At 54.0% G+C, this 22,749-nt stretch overlaps 2 protein-coding genes across 3 annotated transcripts; one reads left to right on the forward strand and one right to left on the reverse strand.

Moving 5' to 3' along the window:
• Nucleotides 1-7,095: 7,095 nt before the first annotated feature.
• LRRC25 (leucine rich repeat containing 25) lies at nt 7,096-11,443 on the forward strand. Of its 2 annotated transcripts, none has more exons than XM_025458075.3 (3): nt 7,096-7,243; nt 7,855-8,645; nt 11,003-11,443. In XM_025458075.3, exons 2-3 carry the CDS (start codon nt 7,864-7,866, stop codon nt 11,112-11,114), a joined length of 894 nt encoding a protein of 297 aa, XP_025313860.1. In that variant the 5' UTR covers nt 7,096-7,243; nt 7,855-7,863; the 3' UTR covers nt 11,115-11,443. The 2 variants fall into 2 exon arrangements, with proteins under 2 accessions (XP_025313860.1, XP_025313859.1); XM_025458074.3 differs by having other exon boundaries at nt 7,104-7,301.
• Nucleotides 11,444-13,618: 2,175 nt separating this feature from the next.
• On the reverse strand, nt 13,619-17,365 carry GDF15 (growth differentiation factor 15). Its single transcript, XM_025458073.3, has 2 exons — nt 17,026-17,365; nt 13,619-15,715 (listed from the first exon to the last, which is right to left on the reverse strand). The coding sequence occupies exons 1-2, from the start codon at nt 17,306-17,308 to the stop codon at nt 15,075-15,077; spliced, it is 924 nt and encodes a 307-aa protein (XP_025313858.1). The 5' UTR covers nt 17,309-17,365; the 3' UTR covers nt 13,619-15,074.
• Between the last annotated feature and the right edge of the window lie 5,384 nt (nt 17,366-22,749).

The raw sequence follows: 22,749 nt of genomic DNA on the forward strand, positions 1-22,749 counted from the left end.
TAGTAAAAAAGGAGAAAAATAAAAAAATCACCCAGTCCCCCTACAACCCCCAAAACTTCCCATTTTGAACTCTGACCTGCACATCCTTTTTTTCCTCCCCTTTCTTTTCTGCATTTTTTTCCTCTTTGACTAACCTTTTTAAAACTGTGAACCACCCCGTCTTGCTCTTCAAATCTCCCACATTCTGTTTAACTTTTTCTCTCTTGAGCTATTATTTCCTAACCGCTTTTAAATTTGGTAATTTAGGGATGCCTGGGTGGCTCAGTGGTTCAGCATCTGCCTTTGGCTCTGGTCATGATGCCTGGGTTCCTGGGATTGAGTCCTACATTGGATTCCCCAGGGGGAGCCTGCTTCTCCCTCTGCCTTTGTCTCCACCTCTCTTTCTCTCTCTCTGTTTCTCATGAGTAAATAAATAAAATCTTTAAAAATAATAAAATAAATAAATAAATAATAAACAAATTTGGTAACTTACTGTTCGTGGTGCCCTCCCCCTGGAACATTAGCTCCTTAAGAGCAGGAGTGTTGCTGCATTCAGGAGGCACTTAGTAAATATTTGAGGAATGAATGAATTGTTACCAAAAACAAACAAAACCTAACAAATAAAACAAAATACCCTCCTTAGTCCACAGCCCCAGGCAATCACTATCATGAACACAAGTCCAAATCCATGTATCCAGGAGCCACATAGAGATTCATTGTGTGCCCTGGAATGGCTCTGCAGACCCTTCCAGAACGATGCAAATACATCTGGTGTTTGAGCATAGTGTAGCGTAATGGTCAACCACACAGATTCTGGGCCGACCCTCAGTTGCTGTTGAGCCTTGGGCAAGCTACTCAACCACACCATGCCTCAGTTTCCTTGCCTGTAAAATGAGGAGGGGTCTTATCAGTTCCTATGAACTGGTAATGACAGTTCCTATCTCAGGGGGCTATGGTGAAGATTACATCTCTCTCTGTCTAAGTTTATTTTTATTTTTTTTAAGATTTTATTCATGAGTAATCAGAGACACCAGCAGAGGGAGAAGCAAGCTCCATGCAGGGAGCCTGATGTGGGACTCGATCCTGGGTGTCTCCAGGATCACACCCTGGGCTGAAGGCGGCACTAAACTGCTGAGCCACCGGGGCTGCCCCAAGTTTATTTTTTAAATTTATTTTCTTTTATCGTTAAGATTGTATTTATTCATGAGACACAGACAGGCAGAGACATAGGCAGAGGGAGAAGCAGGCTCCCTCTAGAGAGTTGGAGTTGGAACTCCATCCTAGGACTCCAGGATCACAACCAGAGCCAAAGGCAGATGCTCAACCACTGAGCCACCCAGGCGCCCCTCTTTAAATTTATTTTAAAAATTCTCTACACCCAATGTGGGGATCCAACTCACGACCCTGAGATCAAGAATTGCATGCTCTGGCTGCCTGGGTAGCTTAATCCATTTAGCCATGGGCTTTTGATTTTAGCTCAGGTCTCTATCTCAGGGTCCTGGGGATGGAGTCCGCCTTGGGCGCCCTGCTCAGAGGGAAGTCCAGGTCAGGATTCTCTCTCTCTCTTTCTGCTCCTCTCCCCTTTGCTGCGGGGGCTCTCTCTCTCTCTCTCTCTCTCTCTCTCTCTCTCTCTCAAATGAATGGGTAAATTAAAAAAAAAAAAATAAAGAGTTGCATGTTCCACCCACTGAGCCAGCCCGGTGTCCCAGTCAGTCACTCTACCTATCTTCATTGGGGTCCCTGAGAAGCAGGCCTGAAGAACAGAATCCTAGAGCCTGTTTGCAGTGGGGGGCGGGGCGGGGGGGGGGGGACGGGGAATCACCCCTGGAAGCCCCGGTCGGGGTGAGCAGAGAGGAGGAGCCCTGCAGGGGGCGCCAGGCAGCAGGCTCCGAGGGCCAGGTCTCCTAGGGGGCCGGGGCGCCCGGAGCACCTCGGAGAGGTCCTACCTGAGGTGGGAGGCAGTGAGGCGTCCACAGGCAGCTCGCCTTCCGTCTGTGGTCGCGGGCTGCTCCCAGGGGAGCCCTGTGGGCGGGCAGCGTGGCGTCCCGCGGCCCCAGCAGCCCTCGGCTAAGCAGCCAGCAGGTGGACGTGCTCGGCGACGACCGCAGTGCTCGATGCCACGTTTGCTTTGCGCCACCCCCACCCGACGACACCCCGCGGACAACAGCGTTCAGCGGCTTCTAAAATTTTACTCTAACCGACGGGACCAAGTGACTTCAAACAGGGTCTTTCCGCACCATTAAAACTCCAGCCTTAAACTTCTGAAGTCAATGCTTGTGCCTCGATGGATCCGCGTTTACCCCTCTCCCCACCTCCTGCGTCTGAGCACCACCCCTCCCACCCCCCCACCTCCCCACCACCACCACCACCACCCACCCCCCCGTGCCAGGCACACACTCACGTTCACATCTGATTCTCAGCCCTTCTTCACAGCGGCCCCACAGAGTGGTTTTCATTGTCTCTGTTTTAGGGAGGAGGAAGCCAGGCCTAAAGAGATTAAGGTGGCGGTCCTGGGTCACGGGGAGGTGAAGGTGAGGCCTAGACCTCAGTGATCGCTGGCTGGATGCTCGCCTGGCTGGGGTGGCCGTGTCTGCCTACTGTCTGGGTACCCAGCCCGGCCTTGGCTTGTCACACCTGCCTCTGGTCCTGACCTGCTGGCTCCAGAGCCCCCTTGGACACCTTGAGATCCCCAGGCCTTTAGATCTGGGCCTCCTGGGCTGGGTTGGGCTGCCTGGCACCTTGCCCTCCCTCCTCTCCCAGGTGAGACAGGACCCTAAGGGCAGCCAGACTCCAGGCTGGGACAGAAGTCTGGCATTCAAAGGCTGCGCTTTGAAGCATGGGGAATGCAAATGGCAGGCAGGACAGGGCCTGGGGCCTGAGCCCCAAACCTCTGGCCCCACGGAGAATCAGGGCTCCAGAGAAGGGCAGATTAGGGATAAGTATGAGAGCTCAGGAACAGGAGGAGAGGTAGATGGTGGGGGAGGGCAAACCCTTGATCCCACTTCAGATCCCCAATCTTGGGAATACTGGGGGCAGGGGCAGGACTGAGGCCTCACCCAGTAAAGGTGGGTACATGGGGGTCAGAGGGAGTTGGGCATATATGGCTATATTGAGGAGGTCATAGGTTGGTGGCCCTGAGTCTGGGTTATCCCAGGGAACTCTGTATTTCTATCTTTGTCTTTGTGGGATGGCTCCATGTTTTCATGGCTACTGGGGGTGGGGGGGTCTCTGAAGATCTCTGAAGGCCTCTGGGTAACCTGGGGGCTTGGGGATTCTGAGTTGTTCTAGACATCTCTGGGGATTTCTGAAGGTCTGTAGGTGGCCCTAAGGACCTCTGGAAGTCTCTGTGCTGAGGGACTGGCCCTGCCTGGGACTCAGGCTTGTTTCAGGCCCAGGCTCAAGAGCATGTCAGGCAGGATGGAGGGGGAGTATGGAGGTGTGCCCTCTGGAAGCTTCTGGTCCCCCTCAGGCAGTGAAGCCCCGGGTTTCTCTGCTTCCCATAGCCTGGACACGACCTGTTCAGGTGGCAGCTAGGATGGCCCAGACCCCAGGTCTTCCAGGTCCCGTGCTTCAGACCCCAATACCTTACCACATGCCAAGCATTTCCAAACCCCCAAACCCCAGGACCTAGGTCTCCCAAACTCCTGACCCCTCTAAATTTTCCAGATTCTGGGTCTCTCAGGTCCCCCAGACCACCTCCAGAACCCACTATCCCAGACCCCACGCCTACCTCCCTCCACCCCAAACACACACACACACACACACACACACACACACACAGACCGGGTGTCTGGCACTTCCTCATTTCCTCCTATTCTAAGAGACCTTAGGGCTGGATGCCACTAACTCCTCCCAGGGTGTGGGACATGGGGGATATCCACTCACACCCCAGCCTGAGGGTGGCTGCTGCTCCTCTGTTCCTCCTTTTTTTTTTTTTTTTTTTTTTTAAGATTTTATTTATTTGAGAGAGATAGGGAGAGAGCAGGGGCAGGGAGGGAAGAAGAAGCAGGCTCCCTGCTGAGCAGGAAGCCTGGTGTGGGGCTCCATCCCAGGACACTGGATTCATGACCTGAGCCCAAGGCAGATGCTTAACCCACTGAGCCAGCCAGGCACCCCTGCCCCGTCCCTCTTATCCCAAAAGTCTTGTGTGGGCTTGTTGGTTGATTTCGGTGTTTTATTTTATTTTTTAAAGATTTTACTTATTTATTTGAGATAGAAAGGGAGAGTGCAAGCAGGGGGAGGCGGAGAGGGAGAAGCAGGCTCCCACTAGGCAAGGGAACCCAATACAGGGCTCGATCCCAGGACCCGCTTGGCTTCCCTCCACCTCGCACATATGCACAAACTTGAACTCTCTCTCCCAAATAAGTAAATAAAATCTTGAAAAAAGAAAAAAAAGAGTTGCCACCTTGCCTGCTTGCTTCTTGTTTTATTTTTCTCTGCATTACTTTTTCCACCTGCTCCATATTTTCTCGGTCGATCCTACACGTTGCCAACCTCTCCAACTGCTACGAGAACCCCACAAGCACAGGGATTTGGTCTGTTTTGTTCAGGGCTGTAGGCACAGCTCCCTGACCAGTCTCTGGCACACAGTAGCCACTTAATAAAGGTTTATGGAAAAAGATGAATGAGTTTTTCCTTATCAGTTCATAGAGATCTATCATTTTGTTTTTATGACTCTGAGGCATCCCCCAGGAAGGAGGAGCTGTTATTCATCTAACCAATCCCTTAGGTTGCTTCCCTTCCCCATCACCCCCATATCCCAACATGCAATGAATCATCTCTTAGCTCTGCCATCTTTTTGCCTTCCCTCCTGTTTTAAATTGTTCAAAATACACTTCGCACAAAATCTACCATTTTAGCCATTTTTGAGTGTACAATTCAGTGAGATTTTAGTACATTTACAGTGTTTTGCAAGCATCACCTACATCTAGTTCCAGAACATTTCCGTTGCCCCAAATGGAAACCCCATCCCCCTGAATAGGCCCTCCCCCCAGCTCCTGGCAACCACCAGTCGGCTTTCTATCTCTAAGGATTCACCTGTTCTGGACGTTTTATATCAGTAGAATCACAGGCTATGTGGCCTTTTGTGACTGGCTGCTTTCACTCTTCATGATGTTTTCAAAGTTCATCCACGATGTAGCTGGTATCAGGGCTTCGTTCCTTTCTATGGCTGAGTAACATTCTGCTGTATGGATGCGCTGCACTTTGTTTACCCACTGATTAGTTAGCTCATGCCCCTGCTGCCCTTGTCATTTTGTAAACATGAATTATTCAGGAGCATCCCAGAAGTGGGAGGCTGGGTCAGCTGGGACAAGTGTTTGTGACTCCGGTGGCCTGTGTCAGCATACCTTCCTCTGGGACAGCGCCACAGATGCTCCCGCAGCCCTGCCGAACATTAGCATCCTTTTGAAGTTCTGCCAATCTGATAGCGGAAAATAAATGGCACTGGTACCACAGAGTTGTGATTTGCAATTTTTCTGTACCATTGGGGCTCCTGGGTGGCTCAGTCAGTTAGGCATCTGCATTCAGCTCAGGTCATGGTCCGGGGGTCCTGGGATCAAGCCCTGCATTGGGCTCCCTGCTCAGCGCAGAGCCTGCTTCTCCCTCTCCCTCTGCCTGCCACCCCCTCCTCACTGTGCTCTCTCTCTATTGTCAAATCAATAAAATCTTTTTAAAAAGAGAGAGAGAATGAGTACTTTTGAGTGTGTTGAAGCAACAATTTTCAACTTTCTATAGTCTCAGTTCAAAACCTTTGGTCATTCCTCTGAGTTTGAAGATGGAAAGGGGCACAGTTTGAGGAGACCAGAAAGCACCAGGGAGTGAACTGTAGCTTCCCACAGTCAAGGAGAAGGCTCTTAGCATTTATCCCGTTTTACCGATGTGGAAACTGAGGCACAGAGTGGTTAAAGTTGCACAGTGGGCCAGGGTCTGGAATGGATTCGAACCTGGTCTTCCTGACACCAGGACACCCCGGTGAGGCTGAGACCCTCTCCTAGCCCACCCTTCTTAATCTACTCTTATTATCTTCTGGGTCTGACTCAGGCACCCCTCCTCCTCCTCTGGAACTCTGGCCTCTTCCTCAGGTCCCCCACTTCCAAGACTGGTTCACTCTGGGGGAATATTTTCTTTTTAAATATTTTATTTATTTATTAATGAGAGAGAGAGAGAGAGCGGCAGAGGGAGAAGCAGGCTCCATGCAGGGAGCATGACGCGGGACTCCATCCTGGGTCTCCAGGATCAGGCCCTGGGCTGAAGGCAGCGCTAAACCACTGAGCCACCCGGGTTGCCTGGGGGAATATTTTGACAGGACACCCCTCCACTGCTCACACGTCGTCCTTGGTTCCCCATGGTCCTGGGAATAATGCCCCACTCCTTAGCCTGGCTTCTGAGGCCTGCACTGCCCACCCCCTGCCCACACCACCAGTTCCTCCTCTTGGTCTGCCCACTCCAGCCACTCCACTCCTAAACACACTGACCCATCCAGCCATGGCTGCAGGGCCTCTGCTCCTGTTGTGACTTCTGCCTGGAATCTGCCATGCATTTTTTCTGCCAGCTCCTGTGACTCATCCTCAGCCCCAGACTCAACGTTTCCTTCCCCAGGGAACCCTCCTCACAGCCCCCTCCAGCAGGGAGGCAGCGCTGTATGGAGCAGGAGCTCTGAGTCTGTGGGGGAGGCTAGCAGCTTGGAGAGTCAAAGGCATGGTTTTGGGAATCCTTGGCAAAACCCTACTCGCGTGTTTAAGCCCCAATCCTAATGCTTCCTCCTCCAAGAAGCCTTCCTGGACTCTGTCGCTCCCTCTGACCTGACCTGACTCCACTGGACTGGGTGTGTCTGTGTCCCGCTGTGACCTCTCTGAAGACTGGGTGCTCCACCAGAACCCGGCCACACTCAGGCCTTCTGGAAGTCCAGCACCGGCGCTGGTTGAATGAACCAACATACGAATGCGTGGGTTGGGCGTCAATTTGAGCTGACAACCAGGAAGCGAGTTGATGAGGTAGCAGTCTGTCGGGGTGTTAATGGGGGACATGCAGTCTCTGGGTTCCAGCAACAGAGAAGCAGGTCGCCCCTCCCCCTCCCGTGAGAATCCCGGGCCTGAGGCCTTGAAGGGGGGCGGGTCTCTGTGTCTTCATTCTTCCCCTCAGCATTGCACCCGGACACCAGTTCCTCTTCCCCTGAGTCGCTGGGTGCAGATCCTGAGCCGAGGAGCGCCCCGGGCCACGCGGATCCGAGGCGGGTGCTGACCACCTCGGCCCCCGCGTCCAGGTGAGCTCCGCGAGCTCCCGCGCCGCCCAGGCAACAGCGTGGCGGTGGGACCCGAAAGGTAGGACCGGGGCACTAGAACCGGGTCCGGGCAGAGACCTCAAGCCAGAGCGGACGGGGTTCCTTTCAGCAGCCGCGTCCGACCCCAGCCCAAGACTCGCAGCACCCCGCAGTCCAGGGAGAAAGAATTAGCGGGCCGGTGACCCCGCCGTTTCCGGGGCAACCGCTTATTTTGCATATGGTCTCCTTTTGGCCAATGAGGGTGCCCGAAATATTCGGGCGTGGGGGAGGGGGACACGCTTGAGGAATGGGCGAATTGACCCGAAGGGGCTTCATTGGGAGAAGGGGAGGGGATGACTGGGCCGGGTCTTCTGGCCTCCCAGGACCGGCGGGCACTGGGATTCTGTACCCATTCCCCAGAGGGGGCGACTGAGGCAGAGGCCGGAGCCAGCCAGGGAGGTGGCGAGCGAGGGCCTGCGTTGTACCATTTCAGAAGCAGCCTGAGCCACTCTGAGACAACAACGACGACAATGACAATAATACAACACGAGCGGTGAGGGCGAGGCGACCACAAGCTAAGGTCTGGGCTTAGATTCTGGTGTCTCTCTGTCTAGGTTGCTTGAATGGAGGGCTCCCTGGTGTGGATGCTGCTGTTGCCACTGCTGCTGCAGAATCCAGGCAGCCAAGCGCTTTCCTGCAACGTGTCCTCCGGGGACGTGAACTGGACCATGGAGTTCACGGCCACATGCCTGAATTTCAGTGGCCAAGGCCTCAGACTGCCCCAGAACCAGTCTCTGCAGGCCAGGAACCTGGTTCACCTTGACCTGTCTGGCAACAATCTTCAAGAGCTACCATTGCTCTTCTTTAAACTCCTGGAAAAGCTGCAGGTCCTAGATGTGACAAACAACTCACTGGACCGCGTGGACCCGGACCTGGCTATGCTCTGTCAACTTGACCTGAAGGCTGACTGCAGCTGTGTCCTAAAATCCTGGCACCAGGTCCGACAGAACAACTGCTCTGGCCAAGAGCCTCCGAAGTGCCAGGACACAGCCACTGGGGCCTGGCACAATGTGTCTGCCTTCCTGGCGGCTAGCTGCTCCTCTGGCCTGTCCTTGACCATCGTGGCACTGGTGGCCAGTGGAACCCTGCTCCTCGTGCTCACCATTGCTGGCCTAGGTCTGGCCTGGAGATTCCGGGGACGCTGGACGGCCAGTCCCCGGGACCTGGACAAAACGTGGGCTGCTCAGGATGGTTCTAGGTCTGTGGCTGGCAAGCAGCCAAGGTACAGTAGCCGGGGCTTCAGCCCTAAGCCCCCGGCGGCTGCCCAGCCCAGACTCTCCACACCCGACTATGAGAATGTGTTTGTGGGCCAGCCAGATGCCGGGCACCAGTGGGCCGAAAATGGGTGAGTGATTCACACCTACCTCCAAGACTCTGGAACCAGATGGCCGGGGTTCAAACCCCTGGGCTACCTGTTGTAGTCTGTGTGATCTCGGGCAAGTAGTTTTACCTCAGGGCCTCCGTTTTCTCACCTGTAAAATGGGAATAATAACAGCTCCACCTCACAGAGTTGGGATAAGAATTAAGCGAATTCCTGTATATGAGACAAGTGTTTCCCTTCCTGACCCGCAAACTGAGTTTCTGGTTGCCCAGTATGGGGAGAGAGGAGGCAAGTGTTCCAGGCAGAGTAGGGGCATTGCAACAATAGTCAGTGGTCTAAGCTCAGATCCTGTGTGACCCAGGGCTATTTCTGAGCCTCTGTTTCAGTCTTTATACAGTGGGGATGGCTCCCCTCCCACAGGTCCCTCTGTTTTTTTTTTTAAATATTTTATTTATTTATTCATGAGAGACACACACAGAGAGGCAGAGACACAGGCAGAGGGAGAAGCAGGCTCCCTGTGGCGAGCCCGATGTGGGGACTCAATCCCAGGACCCCGGGATCATGACCTGAGCTAAAGGCAGGCGCTCAATCACTGAGCCACCCAGGCGCCCCTCCACATGTCCCTTTGACACATGAGATGCTAAGAAAGCTGTGTTTCCCGCCCCCCCCAAAGCCCTGACACGTCTAGATTTGGCTGAACTTAGAAGGATGGCTTCAACTTTTCCAGGCTGGATAAGGGAATGAAAGGAATTGCAGGGGACAGCACAGGCCGGGACAAAGGCCTGGAGGTGGAGGAGAATGGAGAATCTCCTGTGAATCGGTTTTGAGAAGGCAAAACATTAGAGCTGAGGGAATCTGAGCAGGAATGGAACAGGGTCATGGATGGGTGTGGGCAGGGAAATCCACAAAGTGGGGAGGCTGAGGGGAAGCTGTTGGTGAGAAATAGGAGAATATGCAAAACAGATGCAAATACGGCTCAAAAGCAGAAGTGGTCCGGAGGGAGTTGAAGGCACTAATTAGACCCACTAAGGCAGCTCGTGCTGTGATGCTCCCCTCTGCCTCGCTGTCACCAAAGCCTTAGGACCAGTCTCCTCCAAAAACATTGTTTAGAATTGGATCTGCCATTCCCACTATACATTTTCCTTGTACAAACGGAGGCCCCCTGGGAGGCAGAGGGGGGACTTGCCCAAGGTCACACATTGAGTCCGAAGCAGAGGTAGGAAACAGATCCTGACTCCCAGTCCTGTCTATCTCTATACGAGCATTTATGTGTTTGGAGTGATTCATTCTAAAGCATGAATGAATGATGGACTCCACTTGCCCAAAGTAGCCTTTGTCACCAGAGGAGTCCAGGGTAGTGTTAGGATGTTCCAGAGGCAGGAGAGCTTTTCCCCGAAACGTGGGGGTGGGGGGTGGGGGGGTGGAGTTCTTGTCCACCATACATAGCTAGACATTGCTAAGAAGCTACCTCCTCCCAGGTCAATTCTATGGATGCGGAAACTGAGACTCAGAAATTTATTTCTATATTGAGGCCGCAAAGTCAGTTGCTTCGGAGAACCTAGTAAAAACATTTCCCAGCTGAAGGGATACTAGTTTGGCTCTAGCCACTTGCGTTCATGTGGCTGGTGTGACTAGAGCTTCTGATTTTTCAAGAGGAAATCGAAGTCTATCTTTAAAAAAAGGGTGGATGGTGGGGAGGCACCTGATGGTTAAGCGTCTGCCTTGGGCTCAAATCATGAACTCCAGGTCCTGGGGTCCAGCTCCCAGCTCAGCAAGGAGTCTACTTCTACCTCTTTGTCTGCCTCCCCCCCTGCTCATGCGCTCTCGCTCTCTCAAATGAATAAATAAAATCTTAAGAAAAGAAAAGAGGAATGCCTGGGTGGCTCAGTGGTTGGGCATCTGCCTTTGGCTCAGGGCGTGATCCCAGGGTCTGGGATCGGGTCCCATATCGGGCTCTTTGCAGGAGGCCTCTGCTTATGTCTTTGCCTCTCTCAATCTCTCTCCTCTCTCTCTCTCATAAATAAATAAATAAAATCTTAAAATAAATTTTTTAAAAAAGAAAAGAAACCAAAGTGTAGATTTTAAAGTAAAAAATGAGCAACTGCCTCAACTTTAAGGAAGAAAATAATTCAATCATGGACTTGAGGTCCTTGGACCACAGTGTTATAATGCTAAATCCATGGAATCTTCCCTGAATCTCTGGCCCCCACCTCCTTTCCTCAGAGAAGGTTGGGAGGCTGGGAGAACACTGCTCCGTGCCTCAGTTTCCTCATATGTAAATGTAGGAAGGGACTCAGTCGCCCAGAACTTTCTTTACCTCTCAAAGCTGACATGCCTACCCTCTGAGTCCTTCCTCCCCTCACATCTCTCTTTCTCCACAGGGTTCACTCATCAGAGGACAGCGACTTCTACATGAACTACGAGGGCCCCGACCATTCCTCCCAGCCTGTCTACTGCAACCTGCAGTCCGTGTACCGGGGCCCGCTGGACTAAGAGGAGTATGTGTTCCCCGGGTGCTGAGCCTTTGATGCCCCGAACTCCAGCATGATGCCTTCTAGGTGACTTGCGGCCTTCTGGCTCTTCCCTGGCCTCAGTCTTCCCAAACCTGAGGAATGAGGACAGGGAAGGACCATCCCTGAGGCCCCAGAGAGGTTCTGCAGTTCCCTCTCCAGCCCCCACTCTGCTTCTCAGTTCCCTCAGCTGCTGGAAGGGGAAGAGGAGAGGCCCCAGCATGGGGGTAACAAGGTCAATTTGTGAACTCCATCGTCACCTTCCTGTCAGTGTCTAGGCCGTGCTCAATAAACACTGCAGGGCTGACAAGGCTGCTGGCTCAGGGTGAGTGGGTTCCTTGAGGTGAGGATTCCCTAAGATCCCCAAACCGGATCTCTAAGACTTCCGAGGCTCAGCCCCCAGGGAAGCCCACACAAACCCCAGAGGGGTCATTACAACTTATGAATGGGACTGTATCCCTCCCCTGCTCACACACCCTCCATGGCTCCCCATGGCCCCCAGGACCTCAGTCTGGTAATTGAGGCCTGCATGATTCCACCCTGCCCACCTCGCTGCCCTCTCCCATTCTTCTGTCCTTCTGGCCTAGGCCTCCTCACCACCAAGCCCATCTCGCTCCTAAAGTTTTCATTTGTCCATTCCTTTTGCCCAGAATGCCATCCCCATCCCCTTTTTCTCACTCTTAAACATCTTGATACCGGTGTAGAACTCCATACCCACGGAGGCATGGGTCCAAGTCCTGACTCTGCCATTAACAGGCCCTCAGATCCCCCATCTGTACGACAAGGCAATTAGAATTAGTTTTGGCAGCTGTTTTAGCTTTAATATGCTGAGCTATCCTAACTCGTCCTGCAAGGCCAGGTTCAATGCCACTCTACTCAGAAGCTTTCTTGTTTCCTCTGCAGGCAGAGTTAATCACTCCCAATGCTCCGTGTATTTCAAGAGTTTGTTCAAACTCATGCCTCAGCTGGGTTTCCTTCAGCTGCTCCTGGCCTGGCTCCTGCCAACCCTCCAATCTAGGGGAGACAGCTGGACACAGACACCCTCAGTCCTGAGCGGTCAAGCCTGGGATGGGGCCAGGGTTCCAGAGGGAGATGAACAAAGGAGTTTAGAAAAAGCTGTGTGTAAGAGGGGAATCTGGAGTGGGTTTTGAAGGACGTGTAACTGTTTGAGAAGTGGAGAGGACACGCCTACTGGGCAGGGGGACCAGCCTGGTAAGCAGCAGCTGAGAGGTATGAAAGGCACGTGGGCAACACAAATGTTCATCAAAAGCAACAGCTGATATTTGGGGGAGAGGCTTATATGGCATCTGTTAGCTTTGGGTGACCCTGGTATCAAGTTTAATTTTGAGGTTCCCTTGGGGTCCCCAACACTTGAGAATGATCTCAAGTCATTGAGATGGGGTGGGAGAGGGGAGACCTATAAGGGTCTTTAGCTTCCTTGAACCCCTGCATCCCCATTCTAGACACTGTTCAAGTGCCCACTCCTGCCCCCATCTGTCTTCCTCCTTCTCCAGCATTAATCAGATCCCAACACTCCCAGCTCCTACCCCTTCGCATCTGCCCATGGCTCTTCAAACACACCCACACCCCTCACCACTACCACCCAGGAGATTTGGTGGAGTCTGCCCTCACCCAGCTCTCTGGTCCCATCTACAACATTTTTATTGCTGAACGCTGAGCTTATTCCCACCCCAGTGCCTTTGCACCTGCTGTTCTGGCATCCTCAAATGCCAATTCCCCAACTCTCCCCGGAGTCCTGTTCTTCCTCCAGGTCTGAACCTCCAGGTTCAGATGCCATATCTTCAGGAAGGCCCCCTCCCCCAACCATGTCAATCGCCTCTGCCTCCATTCATTGATGTATTTCCTGGGTTGACTCCTCAGCACAAATCATATCGCAGTCCACCACTTTCTTATTTATTTATTTTTTTAAGATTTTATGTATTTATTCATGAGAGACAGAGAGAGAGGCAGAGACATCGGCAGAGGGAGAAGCAGGCTCCCCACAAGGAATCTGATGCAGGACTCAATCCCAGGACCCTGGGATTACGATCTGAGCCAAAGGCAAATGCTCAACCACTGAGCCACCCAGGTGCCCCGACCGCTTTCTTATCATTTATCTTTGTACTCATTTGTGTTCCTCAGTCAACTGAGTGCAAATGGAATGCTTTTGCCTGTCTTGTTACTTCTGTGTCCTGAGTACCCAGTCGAGGCCTGGGAAAAAGCTAGGCATTCACTGAATATTCAGGGACACCCATAATCATTCCTGTCTGCCTCTGGGTGGCGGCATTCACAGGGGACACATCTCACTGCCGGAAATAGGGCCTCTGTCCCCAAGACCCCCCCTCCCCCTAATGTTTCCTTTCTGAGATTCTCAGGGTGGATAGGCAGGTGGGTGTGGGGAGAGGGGGTACTTAGAATATCTTAGGGATTCCAAGATCCTAAGTAAGAAGGCTATATAAGATGAGAGATGCCCTGTGCATGAAAATGTTCTTCACAATGTATTTATTTCCTCCTGTGTTGTTTTTTTTTTTTTCCCCCTCTCTCTCTTTAACTGGCTGCTTGGAGTTTATTTTCCACTTGGTGCAAGGCACACAATTACAGGGTGTCAGGAAAGCTTGCCTGTAGCTTGGATAGTAAAGAGTGGGGTTCTCTCAACTTCCTTTTTGGTGTTTTGTTGTTTCAGTATAAAAGAACCCAACTGCTTCTGCTTGCTGCAGCCTGCCTGGTCTAGGGGGAGGGGACGGGAAGAAAGGGGAAAAGAGCTCTGATAAGCCTTGTGCCTCCTGAGGCAGGTTGGCTGGGGATGGCCACAGCCTGGGGCTGGGTGTTGGCTTTGCAGGCTGGCCACCAAGCTGCTTCCTCATAGCTTCCAGAGTCAAGTCACAGGTGATCTTGCCGCTAGAGTCCTAGAGAGATCCCAAGGGTCCTGGGGACTCCAACACTGTAGCCATGAACAGGAGCATGAACAGCACTTCCCAAAAGAGAAGCTTGCCCACCAGTAACCCGGGTCAGCCAGGGTAGTGAGGGATGGCTTCCCCGGGACACTCTGCACTTCTGCAGGAACTGTTACTGGAAATGGAACGCAAGTGGCACAGGTGGTCACCAGTGAGCCGCTGTGGGGATGGCTGCCATGCCGTCACTTGCGGGCTGGGGAAAACTAAGCATGGGTGGAGCCCTGGAACTCCCAGCTGCCTTAGCAGCACAGGGCATGGCCCCCACCCTTGCTCTTTTTATACAAAAAATAGAGGTACCATTAACATGGAGGGAGGTGCCACAAACAGAAGTGATGGAACTCTTCTAGGTTGGGGGCAGATGGACATGATCTGGGCTGCCTGTGTTTGGAAGGATGACTCCAAAGCAAGGAGAGACAGCAGGGCAGTGATAGAGACAAGGCACAGAAACAGGAATACTGAGAGATGAGATATGGGTGAGCCTGACACGCAGAAAGTCTCAGAAACAGAGAACAGGGAGCTAGAGAAGCAGAAACAGAGAGAAGGGTGTCATTGGGTGCATCGGTGTCATGAGCACCATCTGATTGCCTGACATCCCAGAACGCTCCAGCACGCATTCCCTGAACAGTTCCACTCACCCTGATACCAGGTCCCCTGTGAGACTGGGGCCAGGGAAGGGAAGGTTCTTCCCAGAGTCACCAGCTTCATCCTGGACACCAAGGGGCTCAGGTCAGACACCTTCATTTTTATTACCACGGTTTTAAATAAAGGCACACCGTCAGACCAGCCCTCCCCAACCCTCCAATCCCCAAGATCACCCCAATAAATTAATAATAAATACAAACGTATAAATACAGAGGTTTGGGCGGGATGGAGTATAGATAGCAGTGGTGGGAAGTCGGGAATCTCAGGCCCCACAAGCCCATTCGACAGGCAGGGTCTCTGGGGTCACCTCCATTGCTCGCGAGCCGTAAGTGAAAGACCGGGAGCGCTCACACGCAGTGGCAGTCCTTGGCCACGAGGTCGTCGAAGGGCGTCAGCGACACGCGCCCGTCGCTGTCTTGGTGCATGAGCACCACCGGCTCATAGCTGGCGGGCACGCAGCACGGCGCAGGCGCGGCGTCGGGGTTCAGGCCATGCAGGCGCGCCTGCATCTGGGCGTGCGTGTTAGCCGACCGGAACTGGCTTGGGCACGCGCCTACACACATGCGCACGTCCAGCTCGCGGGGCGCCACCACCCAGTTGGCCCAACCCAGGTCCTGGAGCGACGCGCGCAGGCTTTGCAGGCGGCAGCAGCGCCCCTCCCCGAGGGGGCAACCGTCCCGGGCGTGCGCATGCGCGTTGCGGCGCCCCCTGGCCGCGCGTGGCCGCCAGTGCAGCTCAAGCTGCGGACGTGCAGAAGGCAACGCTCGCAACCGGTCCCACCGAGGCAACAGTCGCAGGCGTAGTGTGGGCGTCCGGGAACCTACACGACTGAGCTGACGCTGCAGCGGCCGCGTCAAGTCCCACGAGCTCGGCTCCGTCGGGGACAATCTGAGCAGCGCCCGATGTAGGCGGGAGGCTGCGGGGAGCCCCGCAGTCAGGTCGGCCCGGGCGATGCGCAGGTGCAGGTGGCCTCGCGGCCCAAGTCGCACTGAGGGAGAGAGGAAGGCCAGTCAGTCAACCACGGGCCTACTGTGCGCCAGGCGCGGAGTGCCCATTTTCTCCCACACGCCAAGCTGCATCCCACCGCAGGGCCTTTGCACAAGCTGCTTCCTCGTCCAAGCACACTGTTCTCCTTCATCTCAGCACGGCAGGCTACATACCTCTCTAGCCTGCCTAAAATAGGCACTATTTTATTTCATTGTGTATCATTTCATCTCCCCTATTGCATCCCCTCAGCAGAGATTTCTGTCTGCTTGGTCGCTACCATATCTGGCATACAGTAGGTGCTTAGTAAATACTTGCAGGAATTAATATATACTTGATATTTAGAGGGACTAAGATCCAAACACTGGTTCTGCCTCCTCTGGCAGTCAAGACCATTTTATTGAAGGCCTACCAAGTGCCTGGGGCTGGGGATGCGACTAGCTACTGTGTTTTCAACTCTCTGAGTCTTGGTTTCTATATCTGAGAAATGAAGGCTACCTGGCTCCCCGGGATTCACAGATCCCTATAGGCTGGTACAGGTATTGGAGATACTGGGGGGACCAGGCTTTGAAGCCGGGGACTGGGTCACTAGGCTCAGAGAGGACAAGAGGCTTACCTGAAGTCTCCCAGCACTAGTAGGATTAGGGCGAGACAGCAGCGCTCCCTTCTGGCCTGACGCTCTTCCCCTAACCCCTCCCAGTTTCCAGCGTAGCCCAGATCTCCTTCCCTCTCCTCCCCCTAGATCCTCTGCGGATGGCGAGAAAATATCTCCTCCCTCCCTAAGGCACATGCCACGTGCGGCTTTAGCAGTGCGGTGTCAAGGGATTGCGTCAGATTTGGAACGGGTACCGGCAGATTCCACCTATCGGCGGGCTGCGCTCCTCTCGTCCCGCTCCGCCGCTCTCTGCATCCTTTCTCCGGGATTGCGCGCCCTCCCCCAGCCCTTACATCCAAAGACAAGGACCCCTCCTCCCCGCACCACCCCCGCCGCTGCCTGACTTAGTCTCTGGGAATTCCAGGCTCTGAGAGTTTTCAAAAAGAATCGCTAGCTTCTCTGGGCCTCAGTTTCCCCATCTGCGATCTGTAACATCGCACTTTAGCCAAACCCTCATCTTGTCTCGGGCGTAAACTGGGCCACATGCCCCCCGCCCGCCGCCCTCCCCCCCACCGTCAGCCCCAAGGGGAGATGTTCTTGTCCGATTCACAGGTGGGGAGACTGAGGCTCAGTGGCAGGCCTGAGCCCCTATGACTCAGAACCATTGGTTAGATGATGGTAGCTGCTCAGGGGGCCGAGGGCTCCTAGATTTCACTCACGCTTTGGAGTGAGTATCCGGACTCGAGTTGCAGGGACGAGGTCAGGGTTTGAATCGGCCCAGCCTTGGTTCAGCCTCAGCTTGGTCTGCAGGTGCTCGTAGCGTTTCCGAAGCTCCTGGATTCTGGACACGTCGGTACTGGAGTGCGGGTCTGAGGGTCCTGGAAAGGCGGGGAGGTGCTCCTGGGCCAGAGACAGGGCGCCTCCCGAAGGCAGCCAGGAGAGCATCACCAGTATCACCAGCATGGGAGAGCAGTGTGCTGGTGCCGGTCCCTGTCCAGGCATGCCGGTGCTCGCTGAGCTCTGAACTGAGCCACCGGACGCCGCTGGACTGGCCTTTATAATCCCCGGACTTTGTCCGCCCCCGCCTGGCTGGTCCCTTCCGCCCTGGGTGCAGAGTAAACACTCCAGGGACCAGAGTTGGCTGAGTCTTGGGCTGCTTTTCAGGGGGAGGCCCTTCTGGGGGGGTTCTCCTGGGGAAAGGGGGGTACCCTCCCCCTAGAAGCCTCTCTGAGCCTCAGTAGCATCTTCTATGAAATGGGGACTTCCTTCCAGCTTGGTGGACTGGTGGGAAAATATCTTTTGTCAAAAAAGATATTTCTATATGCTACATCCCACAGCAAGAGTTCAAGAGGTGGCCTTCCTCCTCCTGGGATTCCCCCTCTCCCTTCCTGGTTAGAGTCAAAGACTGAAGATTTTGAAAAACTAAGGAAGCAGAGGAGAAAAGGATCAAAGGAGCCAGAAAATACAACTGTAGGCAAGTCAGTCCTCTCCATCCCACTTCCGTTTCTTCACCTGGAAAATGAGAACTGAGACTTTCACTGCAGAGAAGTTCAAATGAGGTATGAAGGACAGGACCAGACACATAGGAGGTATGTGATTAACGGGTGTGTTTGCAGTCCCTCATCCTCATCTGTGGAGGAACTCCTACCCATCCTTCAAACCCTTACTAAGAAACCCCCTCCTCCTGGAAGCCTTCTCTAACACTACCTTCCCAGGCTCAGATGGGTGCTCCCCACCCCTATCCTTTCCCCTAGCCCAGCCTTGACCTCACAGCACTGGGAATATCTGTGCTTGGCTCTGTCTGCCCTACACTGGAGGCCCTTTGAAGACAGACAGAGATGAAGCTACTCTGGGACCCAGTCCCTTGGCTGGGCCCAGAGCAGAGGTGGTAGGGAATCGGAGTGCTGGGATTCAGGGCAGGGAGGGCTGGTGTCAGGTCCAGCCACCAGAGGGTGGAGGGGCAAGCAGTGCCCCAGAAAGACCCAGGTCTTCCCCTTGGATCTTTCTCCACTGCTCAGGACCCCTGGCCCCAGCCCAGTGTGCCCGCTTCTAGCTTCCTGACCCCAGAGAAGATGGGGAAGCTCAGTGTGAAGCAGATCGAGGGGATGTGTAAAGTGTGACCAGAGTGTGTGCAGGCAAGAGGTACAAGGACTTGCTGAGGGGCACCCAGCAAGTCTCCACTGGAGGAACAGGGTCAGGCTTCCCCCCACCCTCAGCACGCACCCACTGGCCATGTGAGCCCAGCCAAGCCTTGGGCCCCCCTGAGACTCAATCTCAGCCTCTGTTACGGGGGATTATGCTAGGCTATGTGTCCCAATCTCCCTCCATGATGCTCCGGACATTCAGATGCTTAGTAAACACACTGGTTTCTGCTGCTGGCACCTCCATCCCGACAGGGGCTGTTGGGAAGATGGGGCTCTTGCCCCACCAGCTTGACGCACATAGTAAGTGGTCAGTAAAGGGTGTGGACTGACCAGGAGCTTGGGCCGCTCTGCAGACACACTGCTGTGACCTCTGCAGAGGCCCGGCCTGGAAGGCAAGCCAGAGTGCTGAGTAACCCGAATTGGTAAGGACAGGTCAGCATGAGCCACCCCTACCTAGACCTGACCTGACCTTGGGGTAGATGGGGCAAAGGAGGTGCTGTCCTCGTAGGGCATCCCTGCACGATCAGTAATGGCCAGATGCCAACATTCCCTAAATTCCACACTGCAGGCACTGCTAAGACACTTTTCCATTACTGAACAACGGAACCACACCAAGAGGAGCGAGTAGGTGTGTTAGGTTGTAGGGAGCAGCTCCACACTGGAGACCTCACGTGTGTCCAGCTCCTGGATGGCCATCTGTTTTCCTGGCATTTCTAGGCCAGTGATAGGATTCTGAGGATTCATGGGCAGCCCAGGTGGCTCAGCGCTTTAGTGCTGCCTTCAGCCCAGGGCCTGGTCCTGGAGACCCAGGATCGAGTCCCACGTCGGGCTCCCTGCATGGAGCCTGCTTCTCCCTCTGCCTGTGTCTCTCCCTGCCCCCCGCCCCCTGTGTCTCTCATGAATAAATAAATAAAGTCTTTAAAAAAAAAAAGAGGATTCTGAAGTTCCCTCTGTCTAGGACTGTTTTGTTTGTTTTCCAAATTTCAAAGGCTCATGAAGAGTTTTTCCTGATCCAGCTCCCAGCAGATTGGACATTTGTCAGCTCCAAAGAAGGTGGCCTGGGTTGACGGTCTGGCCCACTTCCCCCTGGCTGTGACACGTGGGACAGAGGGCATCAAACGGCAGAGCCTCAGTTTCCCCACATGTAAAAGGTGGTTATGGTTCTCTGTGTCAGGGTTGTGGGAACGTTTGCACATGCTGTGCACCAGCCGGAGCATGATTCAAATCCCAGCGCCATCCACTTTGCTTTGTGACCATAGGCAAGTTATACAAGCTCTCTGTGCATTAGAACAAAGGCAGTGTGTTGTGAGGAAGGAGAACATTGAGTACAGAAATCTTATCATTCTTTTTTCTTTTTAAGTTTTTATTTATTTATGTGAGAGAGAGGAAGAGCAGGAAAAGCAGAGGAAGAGAGGAAAAGCAGAGGGAGAGAGACGAGCCGACTCTGCGCTGAACACAGAGCCCGATGCGAGGCTCCATCCCACCACCCTGAGATCATGACCTGAGGCTGAAATCAAGAGTTGGATGCTTAACTGATTGAGCCCCCCAGGTGCCCCAGAAATCTTATCATTCTTAATTCAGCATGCTCATAACATCTGCCACAGACCAAAGACAGAAATCCCGGTGATTCTGGGCCCCCTTGTCCACTGACGTCCCCAGGCAGAGGATGACCCCTGATGGACACTAACCTCTCACAAAGCCATGCAAAAAATCACATATTTCAACTGTTTTATTTTATTTTATTTTTTTTTAATTTTATTTATTTATGATAGTCACAGAGAGAGAGAGGCAGAGACATAGGCAGAGGGAGAAGCAGGCTCCATGCACCGGGAGCCCGACGTAGGATTCGATCCCGAGTCTCCAGGATCGCGCCCTGGGCCAAAGGCAGGCGCTAAACCGCTGCGCCACCCAGGGATCCCTCAACTGTTTTATTTGGTTTCTGGGGTGTCGTTTGGACAAAATCCAGCAGACCCTGGGGGTCCCCGGTATGGTGACAAGCACTCATGGAACTCTGGGCGTCAGAGAGAAGGCAACCAGAGGGTGCAAGGGCCAGGCCCTCCCTCGGGGACAGAAGATGTAGTCACCTGCAGCAGGAAAGATTTCCCCCAAAGAGAGATTTAGGACGAGCTAGAAACCTGCAATGCTAAGGGAGCCCCAGAAACGCACCAGGTGCCCCCTGCCCTGGGCAGACAGAAAGCCAACTGTTCCCCCAAAGCCTCCTGTAGTGCTTGGGGATACTGCAGGCCTTGGGAACAGAGAGCCGATTCCAAACTGGCATTCTCTGGAATTTCCTCAAGACCAGGCGTGTGTGTCGGCCACGAGAGCCACTTGCCCCAGACCCTACCCCTTACCCCCTTACCAGTGGGGAGCCAGGGCCACCTCCCAGAGCCTGGGGTTGCTTCTCTCTTTCCCATCTCATCCCCTTTCTCTGTGCCCCATGCGTCTTGGAGAAGCAGGCACTTCTGCCAGGCTCTGGGCAGCTGAAGGAAGGTTTGGTGAAGACAGAGAGGAAGAGAAATGGATCTGGGGAAGAAGGAACAGCTAAAGGCTGGACTGGAGTCGTTGAGATCTGTGAGCCCTCAACCCTCAGCTTGTGACAGATGAGCCTCAGTTTCCCTGTCTGTAAAATGTGGTAATGGCACCCCCTCCCAGGGTTGTAAGAAGGACTCATAGGCAGTTGAGTGAGTCAGGGGACAAGGGTCTGTTGGAATGTGCACCCAGCCTCTGTTAGGAATTAAGTTTCAAGGTATGAACGTTACCAAGTGCACATCTCACCTGAAATGCCGCCACTCTGACCTGTGGGCCTGGAGCCAAAGTGGCAACATAATGGCCAGGCTATGAGACATATCCCACGTGGTTTCCACCCAGTCGTTCCGGTGGATCTGGTGCTCCAGGGCCCTGGATGCTACCTCCAGATTGAACAAAATGCTGACTCCCAGGCCCCCATGGCGTTTCAAGGACTGTAGGACTCACAGTGGGCCTAGCGCCATCAGAGACAGCAGGAGTAGGGCCCCAGAAAAGCAGGATTTCTCATGGGCAGAGGAGATGCTAGCCTGGAGGTTTCTTGGGGAGAAAGAACAACCGGCCACTTGTGGGCCTCCTATGTGCTGGTGTGCCAGGCCACACAGGTTGCACAGTTTCTAGATGCCTTGGACCTTCAGGATCCCTAGACATCTCCCCTACCAGACAGGTCCAGGTCTTGGGGATAACTGCAGAGTGGGCCTGTGGTTCTAGGGCCTCGTTAGCAGGTTACTCTCTGTCCAAGAGGACAGAGGTTTACTTGGAAATACACAGCACAGGGGAGACCAAGGAGGTTTTGAGAACTCCTCAGAGCCTCACACTTCTCCTGCCCCAAACTCCTCCGCCAGGATCCTAGGTAGCCCAGTTCTCCAGGGCACCTTCTGCTGGCAACTTTAGCAGTCTTTGGTCCTCGATTACCTCAAATCTGAAACCAACCTGAGCAGATTCTCCCACCTTCCCCCACCCCCACATGCATACCCCCCCTCCCCGCCCGCCAAGGGCAAGAGTCATGGCCACTTGGCGCCTGCCTGCCTGGGTTCCGCAGGTGCTGTGCATTTTCAGGAGAGTTGCCGGCCCCTCTGAGCCTCAATTTCCCCATCTGTGATCAGGATGGGGCTATAACAATCCCATGTTGGCCGAGCCTCACTCTGGCCACAAATGAAACTGCTAGCTCCTTCCTTGGTCAACAATGGGGGATGGGGCTATTCCAGCTGGGCTCCCACATGGAGAAGGACTGGGTCTCTAAGACAAGGAACCACTGGTTAGAGGTGGGGACTGCCCCGGGGGGGGTCTCTGGGCTTCACTCACACTTTAGGATGCAGTTGGGGTTTGAGTCAAGTGCAACAGCAGCATGGTCAGGGTGTCTTTGAGGTGTTTCTGCAACTTCTGGAATCTGGGGACATACAGACTGGACTACATTTTGGAGGGTCCTGAGAAGGTCTGGAGGGGCACCTGGGCATGGGATAGGGCATGGCCCAGCAGTAGCCCCCAGGGCATCGGCAGCATTAGAGAGCATCGGGACGGTGTTGGGTCCAGCCCAGGCAGGGCTGTGATCATTGCTCTCTCAGCGGGGATGGACACTGCAGCACCAAACTTTGTAGTCTGAACTTACTCACCCCGGCCTGGCAAGCATCTCCTGCCCACCCCTGTGTACAGATGAGACACTCAAGAGGTCACAGCAGGGCCTGGCTCCGGGGATGTGCTCCTGATGAAGCTAGGGCACCACTTTGGGTCTTAGTATCACAAGACCTGGGTCCCCAGGGACGCCAAGGTTGGAGG

Source organism: Canis lupus, chromosome 20, assembly GCF_003254725.2.
Source record: "Canis lupus dingo isolate Sandy chromosome 20, ASM325472v2, whole genome shotgun sequence".
Taxonomy (NCBI): domain Eukaryota; kingdom Metazoa; phylum Chordata; class Mammalia; order Carnivora; family Canidae; genus Canis; species Canis lupus.